At 41.4% G+C, this 15,952-nt stretch overlaps 1 protein-coding gene across 3 annotated transcripts in view; it reads right to left on the bottom strand.

Annotated features, from left to right (window-relative positions):
* Positions 1-15,952, bottom strand: part of usp53b (ubiquitin specific peptidase 53b) — a 96,218-nt gene that overhangs the window by 36,895 nt on the left and 43,371 nt on the right. For all 3 annotated transcript variants that reach the window (XM_034188130.1, XM_034188132.1, XM_034188131.1), the window contains exons 9-11: positions 14,766-14,912; positions 12,663-12,812; positions 12,402-12,570 (exon numbers count right to left, since the gene is read on the bottom strand). In XM_034188130.1, the coding sequence (XP_034044021.1) occupies positions 12,402-12,570; positions 12,663-12,812; positions 14,766-14,912 (466 nt within the window). The remainder of the gene's footprint in view (positions 1-12,401; positions 12,571-12,662; positions 12,813-14,765; positions 14,913-15,952) is intronic.

Below are 15,952 nucleotides of genomic sequence, written 5' to 3'. Positions count from 1 at the left end.
GGTGTAGGCTGGCGTGAGCAGGACGGAAAGATGGTCTGACTGTCTGAGGTGGGGGAGGGGTATGGCTCTGTATGTAAGTTTGATGTTGGAGTAAACATGATCCAGTGTGTTCTCTCCTCTTGTAGCACATTTCACATGCTGGTAGATAGGGATGTGAATCGTACAACAACTCACGATTCAATTCGATTCCAATTCTTGGGGTGACGATTCGATTCAGAATCGATTTTTGATTCAAACAGCTCTGAGAAATAGTTATATTACTTAAAAATGTTTATGTTTAAGAAAATGCAGCTTTACAAGGTTAATCAAGTGATTCTAGATGTAAATTTTATTTATCTGCTTTGCTCGTTCGGAGTTGGCTGGCAGTTTAGCGAAGCGCTGGTCAGTCATAGACCGCTGCTCCCCTATTTTAGCTCTGGGTGATAGCGTAGCATGTGGGCTTGCGGATTTGACGTGTTTCCAAAGTACTTGACTTTCATTTTGCAGATTCTACACACCACATAAGTCATGTCAAGCTCCTTCTTACGCAGCAAATAATAAAATCCAAAATGCGCCCAAACATTTGCCTTCAGCAAAGACGGTGCTGGGTGAAATAGCTCTTCGTCTGCCATGCTAAGCTACAGCCACTGAACTCTGCAGCGCATGAGTGTTTGAAGCACGCTGGACCACCCCCCCACCGCGGGGACGCTGTAGTACGGAAGCCGTTGCCTGACAAACAGTACACGCAGCGAGTAAGCAAGATTATGTTTAAAAAATGCTTTTAAAAAATCAATTCTTGGACATTTTGGATCGATTCGGAATCGTAATAAATAAGAATCGCGATTCGGACGTGAATCGATTTTTTCCGACACCCCTACTGGTAGAAGTGAGACAGTACAGTCTTTAATTTGGCCTTGTTAAAATCCCCTGCTAAGATGTGTACTCCATCTGGGTGAGCCCGCTGCTGTTCGTTCACGGTGCTCAGCAGGAGAGACAGCGCTGTGTTTACACTGGCGTCGGGTGGAATATACACAGCAGTGATGATAACAACAGTTAGCTCTCTCGGGAGGAAAAAAGGCCGGAACTTTACAGACATGTACTTGACATCTGGGGAGCAGTCTATGATTGTCCCGTTGTTGCACCAGTTATCATGCACATAAATACAGAGCCCCCCCACCTCTCCTCTTCCTGGAGTCCTTTGTCCTGTCTCCGCGTAGCAGCGTGCGGCCAGCTAGCTGCACGCTAGCGTCGGGTATGTCCGGGTGTAGCCAGGTTTCGGTGATAATAAGCACACAGCAGTCACGAACATAGCGATTTCTAGCGAGTTGTAAAACCAGGTCGTCCATTTTATGCACCAGGGATCTGGCATTGGAGAGAAACAGGCTCGGGAGGGGTGGCTTGTGTGGTTGTTTGCGTAGCCTTAGCATAACACCAGACCTGCGGCCTCGCTTCTGCTTCCTCTCCCTCCTACGTCTTCGTCGCCTCCCAGATCCGATAACAATCCACGGAGAGCCCGCCGGTCTCGTTATGTCATCTGGGATGTTGTGTTTGTGGTGAAAGTTGCTCGAAACAGATATCTGATGTAAATGTCCAATATGCAACAGCGACTGGTGGGTGTACTGCAAGCTCGCAGCGCAGATAGTGTCCAAAAATAAATAAAACTGTAGGAAAATAAAAAGAAACGAGCACTGAACGGAGAGCCGGAAAGCCGCTGCACCACCTAGGCACGCAAGCTGTTACATCTTTATCTTTTTAAAAATAAATTCTTTGCAGAGTAATAATACTTATAAAAATACTGTTTCATCTTCCTTTTTTTTTTTGTTACAATTAAACATGGATGGAGGCTCATATTAAGCAGCCTCATAGTCCCACAATTCTGTGTATGCAGAAATTCCCTCATCAAGAAGCAAAATTCATACTTTAAATCTGCTTGTTTTATGCATCTCTTATGTCTGCAATAAAAATTATATTAACAATGATATTGAGATGGTTTGGACATGTGCAGAGGAGGGACCCGGGTATATAGGGAGAAGGATGCTGAGGATGGAGCCACCAGGCAGGAGGAGAAGAGGGAGGCCAAAGAGAAGGTTTATGGATGTGCTGAGAGAGGACATGCAGGTGGTTGGTCTGACAGAGGAAGATACAGAGGACAGGGTGAGATGGAAATGATTGATCTGCTATGGCGACCACTAACGGGAACAGCCGAAAGAAAAAGAAGAAGTGAAATACATGTAATTAAACTAGTAGCTGAACTACACATTTTGCAGACGTTTACTGATATCTCAACCATGTTTTTATGTGTGTTATAACATAAGTAGTTAAATACATTTTTTGTGATTTTAATGTGTAATTAACCACTGAAATTACAAACAGTTTTGGGCTATAATATATACTTTCTATTTTACCATTGCTTCTCTTCATTGACATAACTTCATTCATACAAAAGTAGAGCAATGACAAAGTAGATGAAGTAAAACTCTGAAGTCTCCAGGTATGCCTTCATTAATTGTTTTCATCACTGCCAAAGATGTGGAAAGTCTTCAAACGGCATCGGAATTGAACTTCAAAACATTTTCAGTGCCAAACACAACCACCTTTTGTAAAAATACTGTAGCCGAAGTAGCTTGAGTGAATCAAACTTTACTTCTCCCTGGAGTAGCTTTACTCTTGTTCAATTTCTTCCAGTGTAAAATCATTGGAAAATTCCAAAGCTATGGTTTTAATTCGCTTCCTTGACAATGATGATCTTTAATGTTATGTAACGTTAGTAATTGCAATGTCATCACAATGTTGCCACTGATTTGTAAGTACTTGTACAAATATGATAGCATACTCTTGATGTTGATTCTGTTCATCTTTCTTCTCCTTTACTGGTACATGTTACAATGACAGTCTTCTGCCTGCAGCATTGAAAGAGGATCCAGGACCAATACAACAGGTTGTGGTTAATGAAGGAACCAACTCAAGTTGTCCTTCACACTTAATGTGTGAAATGGAAGTGGGTGCACCTGATTTTCTATCATTGCATCAGATGCTCCCTTTCAGCACCTCAACAGCAGGTCATCTGTCTTCACCTCACCGGAATTTGTTATGGAACTATGATTTGTATGATCTGCACATTGCATAGGGTGGACTTGTAAACTGTGGTATTTGATGACAGGTGAGTGTGCCATGTCACACACTACGTGTGCCTAAGGTTGAAAATAAGTCATCAGGCCACAGAGCTTTCTCTTATCGTGCACCTGTTCTGTGGAATAATCTGCCTGTTCAGATAAAACACTCTGATTCTTTGGAGTCATTCAAGTCTAGATTAAAGACTGATCTGTTTCCCCTTTCATATGACGAGCTTACGTGCATAGTATAGAACCATTTTCCTCTCCTGTTAAACAGTGCCATTAACAACGGAGCAGGTCTCAGCCTCATTATATCTAAATCATGGGTCTGTTAGTGAGACAAAGGGCAAGCTGCCAGTGACCACATTAGTACCCTCGTATTTTAATGTACTTTGACTTTGGGATTCTTCTTACCCCTGTTCCAAATAAGACTTCTTCACATTCCGTTTTGACTCTGATTGGTGGTTTGACAGCAGTGTTGTTGCTCAGCTGATCTGCGTGTGTTTGAGTTGGGCCGATAGTCTCAACACCATCTGATACAGGGGACACTTTTCTGGTCTCAGCTCTTGGGTTTTCAGGGCTGTGGCATGGAGTGCTGCTACTGAAGATGGACATAGGTCCATGAGCTCTGTCAACGTCTACTAAACCACTGGGCGCCTAACTACATTCTCGGGGCGGCTGGCCCGATGGATGTCGCGATGGAACAGCGCTTCAAACTGACTTACAAATTTTGGGACTTTTTTAGAATTGGATCTGCTCTCTTTTGTTTCTTATGCTTGCTTTTCTGCATTTGTATTTTCTTTTGTTTGAACAATTTCTGTGTTACTGTTAGAATGGCCTAAGTAGTGGGTCACCCTTCTGAGTCTGGTCTGCTTGAGGTTTCTTCCTCAAAACAAGCCATATGGCTTATGAGACCTTACCCATGTGAAGCGCCTTTATATAATGCCTATTGTGATCTGGCACTGTAATTAAGATCTGAGACTTGCCGACAGATGTGAAAATGTGTTATTTTCAGGAAGCATTATCCTAGTGTTTTTATAGTAATTTTGGCTATAAACTGTTATATCCAATATCTGTTTTCAAGACAACCAGCGATCTATCTAATGGCTGCTTTTTGTGCTGTATACAACCACACTCCACATTTTTGTTAGAATCCATAAAATACGACTACTGTGTAGTACAGATAATGGTAACAACAACCTTTCTGCAGTACAATAAAATAAATCATTTTTCTGTCTGCATGGTTGCTGTGTGTTATGGACACTGTGAGTAACAGCGAGTGAAGTCATCATGTCCCCAGATTTGCTGATGCTGACATATGAGTGGTTCAGTCGGAAAAAGATGCTAGATTTGGATGGGGGCTGCAAAATAACTGCCAAGTAAGTAACCAATACACATCATCATGCTGCCTGAAGTGATATGAAGACTCACAGGCTTAGTAATGCAGCTCTGCCAGGCACTGGTCTTTCAGCTAAAGTTATGAAAACTCCAGCACCAGTGTCATGAAGGCAACATATCAAAGACAGAAAGACAACCTGTGAAAAATGTTCACACATTTTATTGTTGTCGCTGGTTATTCAATGGGCACAGGCAGTCTTGAAGCAGGAACCTGTCAGGGAAAGTGTAAAATTAAAGCCTGAAGATCCATATACAAATGATGACAAATTTATTACCCCCTATGAAATTTAAAGTTTTCTACAAAATTTTCCCATGTGCTTTTCTAACAGAGCAAGAGATTTTCAACACAGCATTTCTAAATATCCTAGTTTTATTTTGGATGCTTATGTTACTGTGCGCATAGAAACAAAATTATTTCATAAAAACCAAAAACTGACCGGGGCAAAATTAGTAGTCCACCTAAAGTTAATAGCCAATTGTGTATCTTTTTTGCTGGATAATAGCCTGTACTTATTTGTTGTAGTTTTCAACAGGTCTCAAACATCTCCTGGGGAATCCCAGCCCATTCTTCTTTGAGGAATCTCTCGAGCTCCTCCAGATTTGATGGTCTTCTGGCATGGACCTTGGGATTCAAGTCAGGGCTTTGTGCAGGCCTGTCAATAACATTCCCTTTGGCCTTTCGCAGTGGTGGGCACAGCTAACCAAAAAGTTAGCTTCGTTAACCGCAAATCCGCTAACTGAAAAGTTAACTTTTATAATGCTAAACCAATAAACTGCTAAAAAAATTTGTGAAAGTTACAGCAACCCGCTAACTTTTAGTATTGACTCAGCACAGTCGGCTACTGATAAGCCAGTTTCGAGTTTAAGCACCGCAGGGGCTGCTGGGTAAATTCAAAGGCAATTACAAACCCAAAACAAACAATGAGCCAGAGCGTTTGTCTTTATGAACCCGGCCCACTGCTGCTGCAAAAAAAGCCTCACTTACTTTTCACACACAACAATACAGACAGCGGCAGAGGAGATCAAACACAAGGCACTTTTGTTGTTCTCACATTGGATGACAAAGCGATGACCCAAACCCAGTTTTGCTGCTGACTGATTGAGGTTTTGTTTCAAGATCTTCACATATCCTACTTTCTTCATGATCCTGTCCACCTTGAGGAGATTCCCAGTTCCACATGCACTGAAGCATCCCCACAGCATCATACTCCCAGTGCCGTGGTTCAATGTGGCCATTGTGTTGTTTGGGTTATATGCTCGTCCCTTCTTTCTCCAAACACAACCAATGTCTCTATGGCCAAATAGCTCTAGTTTTGTCTCATCTGACTAATGGACAGTTTTCCAGTATGCATAATCTTTCTCCAGGTTGTCCTTAAGGGCCCCTTCACACATAACATGATTGAGGCAGAGTGGCACATGAAGGAGGAGTCAAATGGCACTCATCCAAAATCGGAGCCGCACATAAACGCCTCGTACAGCAGTCGCCACATTCATTCGAGCACGGCACATGCATTTTATATTCGCGTGCTGCTCACACGGAAACCCATTTGAACGGCGGGCATGATGAGGTCGCACTGCCATCTGATCGTGTTTGGAGCATTTGAACAACATCTCGTATGCAAGTCGGACATATCGTGCCGCGGCTAAGCAGCTCCACGAAATCATCGTCCATGTCGAACCATGGCTGATTGAGGCATCCTTCACACCAGTGGCCGGGGTCCAGGTGCCACCCACGAACATCTAACACCACTCGCGGGGCACTTAGAAAAGGCGGGGCCATTCGCGCTGCCAGCACGAGAGTAGAGAGCAGGTCACCACTTTTGACCTGACTGTGCGAATGGCAGCACACTGTCTAAGTGCCCCACAAGTGTGCTGTTACCAAGCAACACACGTCATGCAAGCCCCCCTCGCACCACATGTGGCGTGCGTGTGTGTCGCTACCCCCCCACCCCGCAACACAGATGTCGTGGGGAGTGTGTCGTCATTCCCCCCACGCCATGATCGAACATTGTCAGGTGTGACTGAGGTGACTGCAGTGCGATCTCTTTCCAGCGCAGCGCGCATCTGGAACAGCCGACCACTGTGTACTCGCGACTCAGCTGGAGGACATATGTCGTGCCATCAGCAATGCACATGTGTGGGCAGGCTCTCATGCTCTCAGTTCCAGCTGACACCGGCTCAATGCACATGACATGTTAAATTACAAACACAGAGAACAGGACAACTAAATAAATACATACAACAATAACTACATACATAATTACATAACAAATACCTAAAATAAATAATCACATAACAAAGGAACAGAGAGTGAGACTTTTTCTTTGAGCTGAGTTTGTTCGGTAAGGTGGGCGTGTCCATGCCAGCTGATGCTGTTGAGATCTGTGGAGCCACAAGTCACAGCTGGAGAACACATACCATGTTATGAAGGACATGACCTTACAACACTCCACTGTGAGGCGCGTGCGTGTGCATGCTGTCCTCACGTGGAAATACATAAAAACACATATTGCCTTTGCAACGTGCTGGAGCAGTTGTGTCACCGGCAGGCTGTACCATGTGAAAAGAACTGTCTGATAATGTGTACACTCAGCTGGTGATCTGAATGTCACCTCACCCACGTCAGCTATGGTCCACATGATGCGATGTCCTTCGCTGCACCGCTTGCTGGACACACTGGGCCGGTTGGACATGCAGGGCCAGCAGATGTGGACACTGCTTCATTCATGTCATTGCATGACTTGACGTCTATGACCATATACAGAGGAACAGAAGGATCATACTTGTATTGTCCACTCGATAAGAGCAATTAAATATTATAAATTGCGGTGTTTTTAAGGTGTGTGTGTTTTTTTGCCCCACAGCAGCAGAGCGATATGGTGCCACACCTTCCAGGTGCTCGCACGGTGTTCGTGCACACGCAGGAGTGCCCACGAAACTGTCATGCGTATCGTTCATGCCTGTCTGACCGCTTGTCCCTCCAGACAGCAGGTGGACTGTTTCGCGGGTCCCCATTTTGTTTGTTTTTTGTGGTTTTCCAGCTGGTTTCTGCTTGTTTCGCCCAACTTCATTTTATGTGTGAAGGGGCCATAACATACTTCAGTCTGTCTTGAAGGTCTCTCTTCTGCAGATGTGGAGTTTTTCTTGGTCTGCAACCTCATAGTCTATTCCTGTCCAGGGCTCTATTGATTGTCTTCTTTGAGACTAGAATTCCCGACTTGGCTAAGTCATTCACTAGTGTCTTGGCAGTTGTTCTGGGGTCTTTAAACACATCTCTCACTCGTTGTCTTTCCTGAGTCTTTGAAATCTTTCTCTTCCTACCTTTTGCCAGGGTTGTTCTGGCTGTAAAACTGTTGTCACTGTTGGTAAAATTGTCAATGGCTGTAAAATTGTTTTAGTTATCACAGAACTTTAAAAAAGAAGTGTTAAAAAATAGGATCGTTCTGTACTGTGTGTCTATCTTTGAATTTCTTGCAGCAGTTTTACTGTGATAACTCCTTCTTTTGCTTTGTGAACTGCAACTTTTTGTCTAAAGTCTAAACTGATTTCTTTTGATGCTCTTGCAAGTGACAGCTCAAAACCTTACTGAAGTTTTCATACTGTGTACAGTGAAAGGCAACCCTCACTTTTAACTTGATTTTACAAGCTTTGACCATTACAAAGTTAAAACATATGATTGCACAACAGTGGTTTGTGCTGTGGTTCAACAAAAAGGTCAGTTCTTAAGGGGGCTAAGGATTTTCTTTCATCAAAACATCAAATCCAGGCTTGCATCTCAGATGTACCTTCTGGCAAATTGTAGATGAACTTCCAGGTTTTCTTTTTATGAAAAACCCCATCTATACCACTTCATCATGAAGCTGTATAGCTGGGTATACAAAATGCAAAGTTTGCACTGTGCACAATTTCTCCAATCACAGCCATATAAGCCTATAACTTCTTCTGGGTTGTCTGGGTGTCTTGGTGGCTTTCCTCACTCTTTTCCTTCTTGCACAATCACTCAGTTTTGAGAACTGTCTACTCCATACAGATTTACCATCAGTGTCATAATGTTTGTATTTCTTCATAATTGATGTAAACTAGTGCAGTGCCTGTAGGAAGTTTGTTTTCCTATAGAAAATTAGGAGCTTAAGTAGATTTCTCATGGATGGTCGTATAAGGCTGTGTTTGAGGGTGGGATGTACAAAGAAGTGTACTTATGTTATATTATGTTATTATTTGAATATAGTATTTCATATTGTTTTAAAAAAAAATCTGTTTTATTATCAATTATATGAAAATAAAAGGATTCCAATTAAACAGGTTACTGGAAGAGAGTTAGACAAAATTAAACAGAACATTTAGAATATTTGAACTCCTGAACACAGTTTATTTAAAATTGAACTCACAGCAAATATAAGATTTTATTCAGCTTACGAGGTCTATTAGAAAAGTATCTGACCTTATTATTTTTTTCAAAAACCATATGGATTTGAATCACGTGTGATTGCGTCAGACAAGGTTGAACCCTCGTGCGCATGCGTGAGTTTTTCATGCCTGTCGGTTGCGTCATTCGCCTGTGAGCAGACTTTGAGTGAGGAGTGGTCCACCCCTCTCGTCGTTTTTTTCATTGTTTAGGAATGGCTCAGAGACTGCCACTTTGCTTGATCAAAATTTTTTCAGAAACTGTGAGGGACATCAAAGTGGACACCATTCGAGAAATTCAGATGGTTTTTGGTGAAAATTTTATGGGCTTCAAAGAGATTATGGAGTGTTACTGTCGCTTTAAGGACGGCCCAGAGCGACTGGTGGTGTGCTGCGCTCTGAAGCCACCATCAACAGGCTGAACGAGCATTTCATTTCTAAACGGATGGCTGTATGGATCCGTGACCATCGTGTGAATTTTCTCTGGTTATCACAAGAGCTGGACATCAACCATTTTCTGGCAGATTTCACTTTTAACAAGAGATTTTGTCATGGAAAGCCGAGCGGAGGCTTCACGCGTAACGATGGATTTGCTACTGGAATGAGACAAAACCACCTCCGTTTTGGTCTAACAGGACGGCTTTGAGATGGCGTTCAGACAGCTGTCGGTGGTTTTTCCATTGAGTGATTATCCAAGAAATTGTGGATGTGCCTGGACATGCCAGAACATGTCCTGTGAGGTTTCATCACGGTGTTGCTTTGCGCCATGCGGCACATGTATCTGTGCTTGTGTGGAAATACATAAAAATATATATCACTTTTGCGATGGGCTGGAGAAATGGACTGTCAGTTCATTTGGACACGCAGCAGGCGTTCTGAATGTGACATTTAGTCTGACAGGACACGCGTGTTGAGCCATGAGGACTGTGAGTGGTGCACAGCAGGACGAGGACAAGCCAACAGTGCGACAAATACGCCTCTTTCAGTCATGTATCAGCAGAAATACGCCTGTTTTACTGTTTAGTCAATTATCGCAGCGCTTTTTTCTTTTTTTAGAAAATACATTTATCTGCTTGTTGATTTTAGCCGTTTCACACTCCTGTTATAAGACAGTGACTGTAACGCAGTAGTAAAGTTTCCGTCTGGTAATCAGAGTATGCAGGTTCAAATCACATGGCATGTTTTTCTTTTTATTTAACCAGGGTCATTTAACCACGGGCTTCTGTATTGCGTCCCCTTTTATGTATTATTTATATCAACCCAGTGATATTCACTAATTAGACACCTGTTTTTTATTTTATTTTCCTCCACATCAACGGCGCAATGTGGTGCACCTCATCCCATGGAACACAGTGGGAGCAGCAGCTGCTCCCACTGTGTTCCTGCGAAAGACACCGTCGTGTGAATTGCACCGAGTTGTACATATTCGCACTATGTGTGAAGGGGCCCTTAGTGAGCATCTCGTCACTGTTGTCAAGTTAAACTCAGTCGTAAGGAACACTGACAGCATGCTGTTTACAGTAAAAGTATTTGCTGGGATGTTAGCTTTAAATGTTTTATTGTGAAATAGTGCAAGTAACATAAACTATCTAATGTTGTTTAACTTTGCTACCAGTAACATCAGCAAGCCATGCCATCTTGGAAGTACGAATGTTACAATGTTAATCAAAATAAAGGCTTCAAAATAAAGGTTTTGAAAACCAATTCCCAAAATTTTCAGAATAAACGATGGACATCATTGTACTATGCGCAAGCCATATCCGAAAGCTGAGGCCGATCTCACAAACAGTCAGAGAGATATGTGAGTCACATACACACACTCAGATGTTTCTTACTTTATAGATAGGTAAAGTCCAAGACAATTCAGTAACTTGGAAATGTTCATGTATCCATCCCATGATTTGTCTGAATAAAACTGGCAATAAAACTGATTATTTACAGGTATTAAAACAAAGTGACCCATTACTTATGGAACCCATCATCTTGGCTTTTGCATTTTTAATGAATTTATATCAAGTTGTAGAGATTTGCTTTGAGTTTGAGTTAATTTTGAAGATAATAGATAAACATAATTTTAGAAAATTTTGATATTGTGAAGCCTGATTTACTTTTTTTTTTATTTGAAATGGCATAAACAAATTAAAATGTGTGAAATATCAAACAGCCCAATACTTTTGGAGGGCACTGTACATATCCAGAATAATTTGTGTATATTTTGAAATGCTGTGTTGAAAATTCCTTGCTCTGATAAAAAAAAGCACTTGTGATAATTTTGAAGAAAATGCTAATTTTCATAGGGGGGCTAATAATTTTGTCCTCATCTGTATATGATAAAAAAAAAAAAAACAACAGTATAGAAAACAACCCAGAGAGCATAAATGAATGGTTGCAAACATGAAAAATAGGGCGGAGTGAGAAGCAGGAGCATGAGGAGGATTTGAGAGGGAGGTGTGGGTGGTAATCTGTGTGCAACAGAGTCATCATCCGCATGTCAAGTTCAAGCCAGCACAAATTTTCTGCCCAGGGAACATTAGAAAATCACTGCCTTAATTCCAATGCAAATGGTCGTTTATAGAGTGAAATCATTAGTCACAGAATTAACATCCTTCAGTATTTCATTTCACTCACAGTGCTGCGATGCTGCAGGAGATCTGGATTACCCTAAATTAAAACAGCAGAAAATTTTGAAATCGTTCCGCTATCAAATAGTGATCAGACTTCATTATTAAATTTGGTTAATGGGGAAGACGGTAGCCTGAACATTACAGTCTGAATGGTTTGCGACCAGAGGAACCAAGGTTCGATTCTCTGTCAGACAGGGAGCACAGTAAAGTGCGCTTGAGCAAGTTTCTTAATCCCCATGGTGCTCCTGGTGTGCAGTTGAGCACTGTGCATGGCAGGAGCCCATCATCTGTGATTGTAGTGCAGTGGTAAAGTTTCTGTCTAGTAATCATTTCTTATATCTCAAATCTGAAGACACACTGTATCAGAACAATGCCCTTTTAAAGCACAAGGTTATATGATTCACTCAGTACAGAACGTACAGTACATGTGTGTCTTCAGATAACTGGGGATGTATCTTCCCTTGAGTGTCTTCCACAGATTTGAGATATTTTGTAACATTGTTCATGTTCTTTAGTAAGTACATTTTTCCCCAGATATGAATGTTTCAGTTGAAAGAAAGAAATTATCAGAAAAGCTTCAGGGTGTACATAATCATACAAAGTCATCAAATCCTGTAGTTTTGTTGTTATTGCTTTACACAGTAAATTCACCAGTGTAAAACTGACACTGACAGTGTTAGTTTTACACTCACAGATGGAAGGCTCCTGTCATGCACGGTGCTCAACTGCACACCAGGAGCACCATGGGGATTAAGAAGCAACTGTTATATTAACATGATCATGTGGAACTCCAACAACTACAAAAAAGATACGAATATATTATAGTAAATTCAACCTTTAAATTTCAGATATGCCGATAGGAGCAGCCTGAGGTCCATCTTACCTGTCATGTCACCGTTGAATTGGGTTTTGTAGCGGGGGCACATTGTTGTTTGTCTTGGTGCATCCTCATTGGATACTGGAGTTCCATCAGGATTGGTGTAGAACAAAAGAAGTGGTTGGAAATGCCCTCTGACACATTTTGAGGTCACATCTTTCCATTTGGATCCAATCTGGGAAAAGGAATGAGCGATCTGAGGTGACGTAACAGAGGGCAGCAGCTACTTGAACAAGGATTAAGTAGATTAATCGCAGCCTTTCTGACCTCCTTTACTGTGGCATCATCAAAAAACATCCATTTTGAAGATTTGGTGTGATAGGCAAAGGCTGAGTAATGTTTACTGGAAAAACAGATCATCCCCACCAGATGAAGCTCGCTGCGTTTGGCATTCTCATCAGTGACACGGTTAAAAAGCTGAAAGACAACAAAGTGAGTCATTTGATCTGCTGTTTGCTGATTGACAGATCAGAGGGGTTTTTTCAGATAAAAAAAGTCATTAGAATAAAAAACCCCCTTTGCTTTCATTGTAATTTGCAAAAACTAATAGGAAGAGAATGGGGTAGAGGCAGCTTTTAAGCAGCGGTATTCCTTTTGGGAAGCAAGCATACTAAGTGCTTGTGCCACCATTCTGTCACATGGTGTTAAATTGTCTGAAAATGTAATGAAGTGTACAATCTGTTTTATCCTGTTGATATTTAAACAAACATGATTTTTCAGAACTTTTCATGTAACATACGCTGCACAAATACAGTAAAAAAAGAGAGAGAGAGAGAAAAAAAATAAATATATATATATAAAAGCTGAGTTACCTGTTTTATGCACGGGTAATAGAGAAGAATTTTAGCCATATCATTGTATATTTCATGTCACTTTAGTTAAGGTGTAGTAAGGTTGCAATGCATTGTGTGTATGTTGTCATCATTAATTTTCATACAGCAATTTGTGACATTCATGAAGTGAATGATGAAAAAAGGTGATAGCATGTCATATCACTGCAATGCTCTGACATGCCGTACACAGCAGGTCCATTTTAATTGAAAAAAAACACGCACTTTAATTCACACACAGTGCGCGTTGGCCCGTTCGGATTGTAATTAAAGTGCACCCTAGCCAGCCGCTACTATGTAGTAAGTAAAGTGTGATGCTTGCTACCTGACCTGAGTACCATGTGAACTGTGAAAATAAGGGCTCCAGTGAGTGGCTCGTGATCTAATACATAAGGTTGACCGTGTGTGTCTGCGTGTGTGTGTATGTGTGTTCACGCACGTGCGCTTTCAACCTAAGGGCCCCAGTGACCTCCCCCTTGGTGCCCCCAGTCAACGTACCAAGTTTGGTGTCGATTGCTTAATTACTGTGGTTGTGCATAGATATAAGGCTGACCGTGTGTGTGTGTGTGTGTGTGTGCGTGTTTGCACACGTACACTTTCCCCCTTGGTGCCCCCAGTCACCATACCAGGTTTGGTGTCAACTGCTTCATTACTGTGGCAGTTCACCCCGAACACAAACCGTGCCACATACATACATACATAGACTGCCTTTTATATATATAGATGTCCTGGTAGTCAGGAGGATATTTCAGAGTTTTTCTTGTTGTGTGATGGCACAGTAGTATAAACAGTTAGTGTGCTTGGCTTTTGAGAAAAATAACCCAGGTTTAAGGCTACGGCCAAGGTTGACTCACCTTATGTGGTTGGAGTTGAGTTAGAAAAACCAGATCAACATGGGGACCCCATGCCAAAACTCTTATGGTGGTCCTGAACAAAATGGTACCAACACAACAAAGTCTAATTTAATGAGATCCAGTGTACAGTAATTAAAACTGCATTTAAATTCTACAGAAATAATTTGTTTAAAAGCAGTAATAATGTTAGTTTATATATAAAAAAAGCTCTTGGATTTAAAGTCCCTTTGGCTTCTCCCTTAATTGCTTTCACTCAGGGTCACCACAGCAGATCCAAGATGAAACTGTACATTGATTTGGTACAAAGTTTATACAACTCCATATTACACAGAAAACAGGTTGCAGTGGATTTGAACCGGGAACCTTCCACATTGGAAACAAGCACACTAACTGTTGGCCACCACTCCCGTTGCTCTGGTTTAAAATGCAAAATGTTGTAAATTACAACAACTTCATGAAGTAAAATTGACAGGTTGTCCTGTAAAGGTTTTTGAATATTTTTACAGTATTTTTTCAGAATGACTCTGGCAACATCAGCTCTTGGTCTTGTTTTGTATAAAAAGTACTTGTTTTTTTTTTTTAAATGGTGTATTAAGTATTGGGGTTTATTTAAAGTGATCTCCAGCATTTAGAACATTTTTTAAAATCGCTTCATTCTACTCGATTGCATCTCAGCCACTTCTTACCCCACACAGTTTCAAACGTGGGCCGAGTAACCTGATGACATCGTCGGTAAGATCAGACTGCTCAGCATCCCAAACGAATCCAATAATGACGATCTCAGGACAGTTCATGAGCACGCGACGGATCTTGATGCTCTGACCGCAGTTACTCTGCAAAACGGCAAAATATAAGAAATCAACAAACAACTGGGAAATGCGTACAAAGATTGTTAGTACATCCACATAAGACAGCTAACATGTCATGTAAGTGTGGACTTAAACATTTTTTTTTGTTTGATTATTTTGGCACGTTTGAGTTGAAATCAAATAATGACTATGAGCTCATAATGCAGATTATCAGCTTTAATATGAGGTTATTACACCCAAATCACAAGAACACTGTCGGTGTTACACACTGAAAATGAACCAACAAAAAAAGTTAGATCAATTTAGCAAGTTAATTCTAACTTAAATTCAAACAACTTAATTCATTCAGGTTTTACCAACTGTAATGCTTTTTTAAGTTGGTTTAGCTATTCTCTTTTTTCAGTGCAGAACCTTTTTATTATCTCTGGAGAACACAGCATTAAGTGGATGAGTGTACATGATTCTGCCTAGATGATGCACCAGTCCATCGTACATTACTCTGTTGCCAACGCTGGACTTTGCTACATAACCATCTAACAAAACATCAGCTCATACTGTGAAACAAATGTTCTACTCCCCTAAAGGAAAACATACAAAGTCCACAACAGAACTCAGATGTGCAATGCTTCACATGAGATTTTTTCCCCCCGATATTGTTCCAGTGTCAGGGTGGTATCTCACTGGGCTGCGACTGCTGGATGAGTAGATGGAGACTGAAAATCGTGACACAATAGGCAAATTAGTGACAATTTCGCAGTTGTAATTTCAATAAATTGATATTAATGACATGTTAGCGCATGTCTCATAGACTGGCAGTGAAAACAGGGCCAAAAATCAGTCGTCTGCAAGAGTCGTCTGCATACATAACCGTCTGACTGCTGGACTGGCTCAGCCTGTCCACTTCCAGAAGTCCAGTTCCTTTCTGATCACATAAAAAGAAAAGTGTGTCATCAACAGCTCACACACTGTGCATTTTCTGAGTGGCGGTGACAACATTCAGGTGGGTTTGTGATGCCGATGTGACTATTTAGCGAGGAAGTTTGTCACGCAAATTTTTTAAACAG

Source organism: Thalassophryne amazonica, chromosome 15 (assembly GCF_902500255.1).
Source record: "Thalassophryne amazonica chromosome 15, fThaAma1.1, whole genome shotgun sequence".
Lineage (NCBI taxonomy): Eukaryota > Metazoa > Chordata > Actinopteri > Batrachoidiformes > Batrachoididae > Thalassophryne > Thalassophryne amazonica.
This window is presented reverse-complemented; position numbering and strand designations above follow the sequence as displayed.